General features: G+C 33.0%; 1 protein-coding gene and 2 long non-coding RNA genes across 10 annotated transcripts in view; 2 read left to right on the plus strand and 1 right to left on the minus strand.

Moving 5' to 3' along the window:
* The window catches only part of Eif4g (eukaryotic translation initiation factor 4 gamma), a 45,515-nt gene that overhangs the window by 9,801 nt on the left and 24,132 nt on the right, over nucleotides 1–11,582 (minus strand). For 6 of the 8 annotated variants that reach the window (XM_012293000.2, XM_012293002.2, XM_076531883.1 and 3 more), the window contains 6 exons: nucleotides 10,345–10,703; nucleotides 10,019–10,267; nucleotides 9,676–9,808; nucleotides 9,398–9,601; nucleotides 8,459–8,652; nucleotides 6,994–7,882 (listed from right to left, as the gene is read on the minus strand). In XM_012293000.2, coding sequence (XP_012148390.1) covers nucleotides 6,994–7,882; nucleotides 8,459–8,652; nucleotides 9,398–9,601; nucleotides 9,676–9,808; nucleotides 10,019–10,267; nucleotides 10,345–10,703 — 2,028 coding nt within the window. The remainder of the gene's footprint in view (nucleotides 1–6,993; nucleotides 7,883–8,458; nucleotides 8,653–9,397; nucleotides 9,602–9,675; nucleotides 9,809–10,018; nucleotides 10,268–10,344; nucleotides 10,704–11,582) is intronic. The other 2 variants (XM_003706597.3, XM_076531884.1) reach the window with 1 other exon arrangement.
* LOC143264478 (uncharacterized) lies at nucleotides 150–4,856 on the plus strand. The gene is made up of 2 exons (XR_013038213.1): nucleotides 150–2,169; nucleotides 2,303–4,856. It is a non-coding gene; the product is annotated as an uncharacterized LOC143264478 (long non-coding RNA).
* Nucleotides 8,652–9,519, plus strand: LOC143264477 (uncharacterized). Its single transcript, XR_013038212.1, has 2 exons — nucleotides 8,652–8,988; nucleotides 9,100–9,519. It is a non-coding gene; the product is annotated as an uncharacterized LOC143264477 (long non-coding RNA).

An 11,582-nucleotide genomic window follows, 5' to 3' on the forward strand; every position in this document is an offset into this window, starting at 1 on the left:
AAAAGAATTCATTTCATTTATTTTGTCATGTCCAATTTACCAATCATTTTTTGACGAGTCAAGGCGAATAATTTACTGCAATGTTAAAACCGATAAAGTTTAAAATGTTATAGATAGAATTAAACTAGGCAACTATAAATAGAATTAAACTTAAAATTCAAGTATACTAAAAATGTGAGTCAGGTTTGTCACACTCGAACCGCGGATGCGTCACAAGTGTGACTTCATATACAAGAGATTAAAGGCTATCCGAATATTTTTGTGATTGACCGTATGTCAACGGACAACTTTATACTTTCGAATATATTTATCGGCGAAAATATTGAGAGAATAATTTACGGATAGACGTTAACATTGTTAGCGTTTGAAATAAAAGCACAGAAGATCGGTATGATGATGATGTATGTCGTGATTTCTCCTGTTAACGCGTGTTACCAAGCATTGTTTGACGTTCTGCAAGCTAGATATAATATGGTATATATACCATGGTCTCTGGAGCCCCGTCGGTTACGACTTCTTGATCGGGAGCTACCGCTGACACGACCGCTACCATTAACTTTACGGTCACCCATCTTTCCGACTGTTTCGATAAACGTGTGCCTGCACACTACTGTTATTCACACGTGTTCAAGCCACGGTACGCCTGTCCTTCTCGTATCAGAATCATATCGTACATTACAAGTCACATTCTCGTTACACAAAAACTCTCTGTGCGGCTCGAGTTTCAACGGCCTGTACTACTACTACTACTGCTGCAGCACTGAATCAGTATTTATTTATAAAGCTGCCAAAAGCTTGCCAAAGCTGGGGTAGATGAATCCACGTTTACACACGCAACAATGTGCAACAATGAAGTTTGCATTTTAAACTGTTTATCCTTCCAGCGAGATAAATCATCGAGGGAAATGGAGTCCGAGTCGAATGGGAAATTCACACGAACAATCGCGAAAACGTATGAGTAAACGACTATTTTAAACGATCAACCCTCTCTGCGAGGAATAATATTATTTCGATACGGTTTATTGGAAAACTGTGGCGACAATTCAAAAAATCACTTCGGAAGCTTTTTCTTATACGACTTTCACGCATCTATTTTAACCTGTGAACTGGTGCAAACCAACAGGCACGACACAGGATTTCTTAAATTAGTTCTGTTCGCCGGTTGAGCGCCGGAGCACGCGCATTACCGACTTTCTTGATAACCTAACCTAATACGAGCTGCTTTGATCGAAATGTATCAAAAATACGAAATCTTCGTGTCTCCTTGTGTTTACGACTGTTAAAAAATAGATATAATGATAGAAAAGTAAAGGAATTAAAAGTGGACAATATCTGATAAAAAGCGTGTAAAAATTTCTGTATAAGTGTACGTTTTAAATAAAAGGTAATATCAAATAACAATGTGTCTTATAAGTGCAACTTAGTGCAATGATATATACGCCACCAGCGAACAGTAATACGATCATTTAAAATAAAATTCTAGAATGAAATAATTTGCTTCGAATAGTATTTAATTTGATGCATGAAAGTAGCTCGAGTAGGATTTATAAAATCAGGTCGAGGTAACAATCTAAAAAGAACATTGAACAATCACTAAATGTATATGCAATATTTCCTTCGGTTCTACTGTTGTTTCGATTAATCGAAATCGATTACGATTGTATTTATTTTTATATATAAAACAATAAAAGACTCAAATACTACATAAACCTTGCTATGAGAACTAGAAAAAAATAAAATAAAAATTAAACAGATAATCTTTACTTCCGATTATTTATTCCGACGAATAAAATAAATTCTTAATCATTCCATCTGTTTCTAAAATCAAATAAAATAATTTATCGTTTTTTTATCAACAAATATATCCCCATATGGAAAATGTACGGTTTATACAAATATTTTTCCAACCAGCGGGAACCTTTCACCCGATTGGTGAGCGCTCAAGGTTGCCACTGACGCCGAAAGTCTTAAGATATTTTTTGCACACGCACGACGTATGCTCTTGTGAAACGACATTAACAGACATCTTAACTATGTACACACAAGTGTATAGTAAGCTTTTCTCGATTGAGAAGAGTGGAGGAAGGAGTGTCTCCCACCTATTCTTTGATTACTGGAATTCAGCACTTGGTGGCAGGAGTCTCCGTCACGGTAAAGAGAACGTAAATTGTACGCAGGATCTAGTGATTTTTAAACTTTATAAATTTCACGATTTAAAGATACTAAAATTTTCATACTTATATTTCTTTTCATACGTATATTTTTTGTTATCTGAAAATTTGTACGACTTCGCTATACATAGCGGTGAAGACTACATATCCACGTCTCTTGTACGCACAAATAAGGAACAAGAGTGAGTCAAGCAAGCAGTGGGAAATTCCTTCCTGTATACTTCCCCTTAACTAAGAGAAGTCTACTGCTACGTACGCATGTGTATGCATGAGGCTCGCTATAGATACATGCCGACCATGACCCCATATGTTTTCGTAAAACGAAGTATGAAACAATATTTATGATGACATATATATTTACCAAGTTACATACTCTATTTCTATAGTGCTTCGTATTACTTGGAACAACAAATTTATTTGTTATAAAACAACATATGCAATGAAATTTTCATTTTAATTAAAAATTTATCTTAACGGGTAACGATAATAATACTGATGCCTTAAAGTTGGCTTTATAACATAAAAATTTAAGGAACATAGAAAAAAGGAATGGTAAATTAGTAGATAGTGACACGCCCATTAAACCCCCTTATGGTCGCGTTTCTATTTTCAGACGACTAAATTTACTTTCCCTTTCTCAAAATATTCTTATCGACGATTTAAATAATATGATGAAATGATACTTAATTTAAAATTTTTATTAAAATGCACATGAATATAGGTATAAAAAGAATTATGTTTTCATTCATTAAATCCCTTATTTTGCTTTTTCGTATAATTATAATTAAACAGTATTTAAATCACAAAATAATAAAATGAGCAAATCAAGGTCGTAAAAGATAAAAAGAGAAAAAAATAAAGCAGTTTCATTTATCGCGCATAGAAACTGGTGATCAAATATGGAGTATATCTCTTTTCTGGCTGTTCACAAAATGGCTACATACTTGTAGATAGCAAATATATGCGTAAAATATTGAAGAAAAATGATAAAATGTTTAAAAATAATTTGTAAAAAAATTAAATATAAATTAAGAACATAAATTTTGTTTTTTAAAATATATAATAAACTACATTTTTTAACGTTAGAACTTTCTGCAAACACGTGGTCAGAGCATGAACGATAATATTTTGCCGTAGATACCAAATATTGAAAATTATTTTATATTAAAGTGAGTATCCTGATATTATTGCATAAAAGCTTTGACTAATTTTTTCAATATAAACATATTATTTATGCATTAAATGAGAAAAACTTAGTACACGTTGGGTGCACTTCGGAGCAGCCATTTTTGAACACACTCGTGGCTCAATCTTCGGAAAATATTTTATAATTTATAAGTTCTTTTTTTTCCAACAATAAACTAAAAATTATTACGGACAAAAATGCGTAGAATATTCATTCACTGGAACTATTAATTTTCGTGTATAATAGAATTATCAGTCTTGTACTGAAATCTTACACGTGTGAAAGATGTGAATACAAAATGTCGGAAGCACGTTGAGCAAGGTGGATACATTTCCAATTGTACACGTAGTAAGACCATTTAAAACGAAAAATAGCACGATTTATACATACATTTTGTAACAATATTGTTCCCAATCGTCTTCGTTGCATCCGCTTGGTCACTTCGTCACAGTAACAATTTTAAAAAACAAAATGGAATAAAATCTTGATCTCTTCAAGGCGATACTTAAAACTTTCAAGTCCAGCAAAAAAATAAGTATTTTACAAAAAAGAAAAGAACAAAAAAATAATAGCAATAAACGACGCGTGTAAAGGGCGCTTCGTTATGATCAAATTAAGGAGTATATATGTACAAATCTTCAAAGTAAAGAAAGATAAAAATCTTATAGGAACGGGATACGGTAAGATGCGATTTAATAAGCGTATTCGTTACTTATGGTGCTTATGGTGTAAAAGTTAAAAATGAGTTACTTTTTAAATAATACAAAGTTAAATATATGTTTATGTATAATTATGAATGTACAATTCTTGTTAAAAAAAAAAAAAATTATAAAAGGAAAAGGGAAATAGGGAAAACGGAGTAAAAATACGCCCGGCTAGCACAGCACGTGCTGGCTACTGCAGGACCTCCGTTGTTCGATGGGGAAAGAAGCCGGGAACCTCCCTCCAGTAATACAATCACCGATGTTCGTGTACTTTCGGTACATTTCGTGTCTTTTCGCCGTACGATGATGTCACCGTTTAGCATGAAGCTCCTTCGAACTTCTATACTCCATTCAACGAAAGATTGTACTCTATTCGCGCAACATGGCTAACTTCAGGAGACTCCCCCACTAGTTACTGTTACCCCACTATCATACGCTTTCTACTTCATCGGCCATATATACAGTGGACTACAATATGTGAATTGCTAGGAGGGGCTATTTTCAAAGCTTACGAATCCTCGGATTTCCAAATCTCAGACCAGTACATATGGCCGTGGACATGCCTAATGCGAAGAATATATCAAATAAATGATCACTAGATAAATGTGTTAGGAATCATGAAAGTTATAACACACATGCGCGTCGTTCTTGGTTACAAAATGTGCTCGAACCAATCAGAATTGACATGCGCAAAACGAGCTAGAAATCGTCGTATAACGAGTATGGTCCCTCGTCGAACAGGGTGTATGTATTATGTTTCGATCATTGAATAAAGACCCGTCCACATTAAAAACATTTATATCAGAAATTTATTTATTATTCGTTTATTTCTTATTTATTTTAAGCAGTTCATTTCAAAATCCACTGCGTAAAATACAAAGTTATGACCTTCACAAAGTGATTCGATAAAAGGACGAATCGAATTTGTGAAAGGCGAATTTTGTTTAATGAGTATTTGTCCTATACTTTGATTCTATTATACGAAATAACAGGAACATATTTCTCCCAGAATTAAAATGTAATTTTATTATTAAACAGAATTATAACGAACTTACCCTTTTTTTTGTTCCCCATTTTGTAAACTATACACGATAAATCAAATTTGAAAGACTGCCACTCTAATATATTTAACTTGAATTTATGATAGCAAGTTTTTTTCAATAATTCACAGTAAGAATTTAGAACAAGTTAATCATTTCCACTTCTATCACAATCACGATTCAAAAGGCCCTGTCTTTGAAAAATTTTAGTTCGCCAAGTAACGCAGGAATGTTTAATCATTTCAAATTAAAAATATGAAAAACGCACTTCACTTGTCAGAATATTTGCGTGTTTACCAATATTAATAATGTATACACTTAAGTATGCCATATGAACTTCACAAAAATACGTTACTTTGAATGCTATTTTTAGAAACGTTTAGTGTACTCTTTAAAACTTTTGTATAAATGTATAAATATTTAATGCACGATTATATTTTAATATATACCGAAATAAAAACGAAATCACAGGTCATGAGCCAAGGTATTATTCAAAAATTTGCATTACAACTCGAAAGAATAAAAATCATGGGAACTATAGAACTTTTAGGTTAGAATTAAAGCAAGTAATATCACACGCCACAGTAACACAGAATGTCCCTTGTCATTGACAATATTTCAAACCAAATAACTACGCGAAGTTACGTGCACGAATGCTTCGTACTGTATAAAAAAACCGTTCAAAAATATTCTGATCTATTTGCACGTGCGTAACGTAGAGACACGACTTTTATGCGTTCGTACACACACGTGCCTATAAAAGGCACCTTCGCGGGTGAGCACACTATATCACGATTTCCAACAATTTCGAGAATCACGCAATACTCGAAATATGAGTACAAAAAATGCATTAACTGAATTACTGGTATATAACTATTTATGTATATGTAGAATCATGAACAATGATGACTACTGAAGATATCACGAAAGCAAAGTTCAGGCTAAAGTGATACGTGAAAAAGAGAAGGGAAACTATCAAAGTCCTAACCTATAACACGATCTTTCATACCCAAGAATATTTACTGTGTTCTTGCGAAAAAAAAACGTTTGGTAACACAGCGGACAGAGATACACTACATATTAGCGATAATAATACAAAGAACATAGCAAAAATATTAATTAGTATTTTTTTAAATATTGTATTACATAATTCAAATAGATATGACGTTCGTGTACTGCAAAAATTTATAGAGCAGTATATTCAAAAACTAAACAAAATGAAACCAATTTAGCAATTTTTTATTTTTATTAGCAATTTTTAAAAGCAATACTGTTATATAAATTTATACTAATAAAGAAACATAAACGAACAGCAGTACTTTCTATCTACAACAATACTTACATGTATTGTAATTGTAATAAATGAATGGAGAAAGATCATGAAACAATTTGTTAACAATTATTTTCATGATACACTTTACATTGTAATATGTAATGTATATATATTTGAAATATGTAATACAATTTTAATACAAATTGTTCACTTTCTGATTGGTATCATTATACTATTTAGCTAACACATAAAAATATTAATCATTGACTATTATATTAGTTTCAGTATTTTGTTAAATGTTAAAAATTTTGTTTATGAAATGATGATGATATTAATTAAAAGAATTTTCATATACAAATTATCTTTAAAATATTTTTAACGTTGTTGTGTTAAAACGAAAGGTTTTATAGATCAACCGCTACAAAACGAACCGCGGATTCTAACAACGCAGAATGCACATGCTTTTATGTAGTCCAGAATCACGCCAAAAACACAAAATAGGCCATGAGAAATATCCCAATTTTAATAAGTTAATAAAAACGATACAATAGTCAATGCGTGGAATAACACATGTTATACTTGAGGATGATATAAATTGTAAAATTGTGCAAAAACTTACCATCGGATGATTTTTGCTGTTGGACTTCAGTTCGCGCAGTCTCAGGTTCTGGTTTATCTGCAGTCGCATCTCCGTTCGTTTTCGGATGATGATCCGTTTGATTGTGAGCTGGAGTCGGGGTAGTGCCTCTAGAACTAAGACTTTTTTCCCTCGTTTTCTTTTCTTTTTGTTCTTTGGCACTGGAAGGCAGCTCTGTTGCAGTAGCAGATTGATTATGAGTATAAGTTTGAGATTTTCTTCTAGGTGGTGAACTCGATGAATTTTTATTGGATGAGCTAGGGAATATTTCTCTGGCAGGAACGGGATTAACACTGGGGGCAGTGGCGGACGGTTTTGGGATCTCCGGAACGTTCGTACTTGATACGGGAGTCACAAGGGGAACTGATGTCTGTGTTGCGATAGATGGGACACTCGTACTCTTCGCCTCAACTTCAGTTGCAGTTGCGGAGAGTAGCTGCGCAGAAATATCATCCTTATTTACATTACGCGATGCAGGCGGTGGTGCTGGTTCCTCCATCACCACATTTTTTATTTCGCCACGGGGTTGAAATTCCTTCGCAGGAATTTGCAATGGTTTAGACTCAGTTTTCACTACACAAGAGTCTAGTTGAGCCACGTTATTAGTAGTACCTAGCGATTGACTACACAATGCGGTTACATTAGATACATTCTGCGATGCAAGTGAACTGGTACTACACTGGCTGTTCACATCGTTATTAGAATTTGTTTGAGAATTCGACAAACTTTGTGTTATATTTTGAGATGTAGAAGATGTGTTTGATACACAGGTCGGTACCGTAGAGTCAGGACTAGACTCTTCGGTTGCGACTATTGTAAGAGTTTTTGCAACTTGGGCTGCAAAGTCGGCTTGCACCTCGGCATTATTGTTCTGTAACAATCACCAATTCTGCGTGATAGACAATGATACATAGCAATCAACATAAAAATTATGCTTGATAACTAAAAACTGGCTCCAAACTCAAATCATAGGATGAAAAATAAAACCAAATATACTATGAGAAATAAAATAAATATTCAATGCAGCTTATGTTTCTGTTACCCTTTAGCAATGGTTTCAAATATATAAAGCATCGTTATAAGAAAATTTGTTTAAAAAATATGTTTAACACGTTGATTCTGTTTTTATAACATTTAAATTCTATGAAAAAATGTTTCAAAAATTTTGAATAACAATATTAAAATTAATGAGAATTTTTCATTTCTGTTGCAACTATGAATATCACATTTTTAATCACCATAACTTTTGGGTACAGATATCATTAATATAAACAATTGACTAGAAGAGACTTGTAGATTGTACATTATCAAATGTGTTTAATTTAAAATAAGAATAATTTAATTTTACAATAGTAATACTGTTTAATCAATCTTTTATCTAATGCATTTTTAAGTATAAAATTCTTATAGTCAATTGTCGATAAATTAATATTCAAGTATTACTCACTTGTAACTGAGGTGTTTCACGATTGCTAGATTCACCACTTTGAATTGTTTCATTATCCTTGTAAATTTCGTGACTTATATTTTTACCAGTTGAAGGATCTACAATATCAGTAATAGCATTTTGTCCTCTTGGTTTCCGAGATTTTGTCGTACTATTCGTCGAACTTGCACCACCATTATGGCCTGAGTACACATCTTTAAAACACAAATAAATTCACTCTCTGAGTAATATAATCACACACTGAATAAAGTATTCGATATATTTTATGTACTATAATGAAGCTTCGTTCGTTTTTAATCACTTACCACCATATAATCTATATACATTATTTGCAACATACATTGTTTAAAATTAATAACTAATAAATTTAATAAAGTAATATCTTCGTTTCAGAGTAAGTTACAGATCAACGTACAACATTACAACGTATGCTTCCACTTATTCGGAACGAACTGACGAAAGAGTTGTCCGAAAATGTTACGAAAGCTAGAATTCGGGTACTTTACCTGCGCTTTTACCTGACTCCAAAGGTAAACCATTATACAGATCTAACAGTTCTGAAGATTCTAAGCCTTAAACTTCCATTGTCGTATGGAACTTTCAGTCATAAATAACACCTCTTTCACCGCTTATAATTTCAGGGAAATACGCAAAAGGGAAATTTATGTCCCTTTTTCACTTGAACATTTATTCTCGCAAGATTTATAAGCCTCAATTGTTTAAGCTACGTTGTAGCTTAATGATCACGGGATTGTAATTTATAAAAAATAAATACTCTAAACCATACGAAGTCATCCATATTGGAATATTCATTACTTTATTAAAAATATATTCTTTACTTAAAAAAATCGACTTGTTACACATTGCAGATTGCATAATCGAACGATCTGAGTAATGTTATTAATGTAATATATGTGTTATGAATTATTTATAACTTACCAGTCTGAGAAAGAGATATACCTATTGGAGGTAAAGGCTGAGCCTGTTGCGTAGGTTGCTGAAGTGTACCTTGAGGTACTACTGGGGCTCCTTGGGCACCGGCCAGCGGGCCTGCAACATGTTGCGCCCCACCAGTAACAGCACTTGCACCTGCCCTATTTAAACTTAGTGGCGTATTTGCTGGTTGCCCAGTGCCCCAATAATCTATAAAATAAAATATGAAATTAATTGTAGTATGTGTAATATTTATAAATATACATTATATGTATATTACTTACAAGGTTGTGGAGTTGGTGTTGGGGGGGTACCATATCCAAATATATTTTGTGCCGTTAAAATGGCAGAGTGTTGAAATGGTGGGAAATATGACTGATTTTGATGTGTTTGATGTCTCTGTGGTGGCCCACCAAACTAGAATTACAAAATATTTATTACACTTACAATCAATTATTACCGCCAGACATGACAAAGATGACAACATTGTATAGTTAAATGACATTTGAAGGAAAGATGAATAAAATCAATGAAAATTTGTACATGACCAACATTATAGAATATAATACAGCTTTTTTCAACAAACATTCATCTCTTATTAAATATATAAAATCAACAGCACTTAACTGCTACCTGAAGGGGTATTTGATTGTTCATTGCGTATACGGGCTGCTGATGAGGACTAGGATGAAGATTGGGAACTGGATACATTGTTCCAGTTTGAACTGGCAAACCACCTGGATGAAAAATCGCAGTTGGTTGACCTCCACCTCCACCAACTCCAGACATTCCCACTACCTGTGCACCAGCACCTCCTTGACCACCTCTATGACTAATACCCCTTGGTTGTTGTGGTCTTGGACCTGGGTAATAACCCTGGAATGGATTAACAAATCAGTTAACAGAATTCACAAATTAGTTCTTGATAATTATATACTGTAATAATTGCTCACTTGTGATGTTGGCCTCGTTTGTGTTGGCCCATATACTTGTGATAGAGGTTGTGACTGAGGTTGCAAATGAGCTTGTTTTCCCATTTCCTGTGGTGAGGGGGTATGTACGGGGGGTGTTGTAGTAGGTGCCGGACCTTGCTGCTGTTGTGACTGTACCCCAGGTGCTGGGGTTTGAGGCGGTGCTTGTCCCCCAGCAGGACCTCCTGGCGGTATTCCTGCCGCTGATTGTCCTATGGACTGTAAACCGCCGAGTGGTGGAGGTCCTCTGCCCCCAGGTACTCCTACGCTACCCCCTCCCCCTCCCACCTGGCCCCCTGGTTGGGTGCCGTAATTTTGTCCAGATACATGAAAGTCTGATCCTGTAATTAGAAGTAGAATTAATGACTAAACAATACATTCTGAATAAATTTAAAGCAACAAAAATATTAAAATATTGAAAATCAAGTTAATATTATTATGAATTAAGAGCTGATTGTTAGCTTTGATTTAAAATAATTACAAGACAATAATAATTCAACAAGTAAGGAAAGTTGGAACGAAGGAAGATTGTAAGACAAAGTGAAATATTGTTTTGTATATATTATAAGTAATGTTATATAACAACTGTACTAATAAACACATAAAAACTGAAACCGCCATTACTTCTGAACAGTGCCGGGTTAAATTTATACTATTTTAAATAATCCTTATTCAACAGTTGAAATAAAATATTTTTATTTTTCATGGTTTTAAGTACAAATTAAAATATTTTCAATTTTATATTACATTCAATATTTTAAATATTTCAAAGCAATGAAAGTACATTAAAGAGAGAGTTGACATTACAATGCAAAAATTTGTAATATTTGAAAACTAAATATTTTCCTTTCAAGTATGGCTTTCAAATTAAGATTTAAGGTATAAGTTTTTAAGTTAATACGTAAAATTATAAATATATAAAACATTTTAGCAGTAATTACTCTACTAAGCAATTGCACTGAACTAACAAGTCTATAACAACATGTTGGCAAACAACACAGCATTGTATGATGACAATAGCATAGACATAAATTAGTTTCTGTAACTATTAAATTTTCTTTAGAAGATTTCATTGTTCTCATTTTATTTTTTATTTTTATCAGAATGTAACTGCTAATAATTAAAATTATTTATTTCCAATAAAATGCTAATATCAAAAGTATAAATTAATATTTTATCTCTAACTGCACTAAAGCATTACAGTTAGTTAAACAGTTTGT

The sequence above is a fragment of the Megachile rotundata genome, chromosome 5, assembly GCF_050947335.1.
Source record: "Megachile rotundata isolate GNS110a chromosome 5, iyMegRotu1, whole genome shotgun sequence".
Taxonomy (NCBI): domain Eukaryota; kingdom Metazoa; phylum Arthropoda; class Insecta; order Hymenoptera; family Megachilidae; genus Megachile; species Megachile rotundata.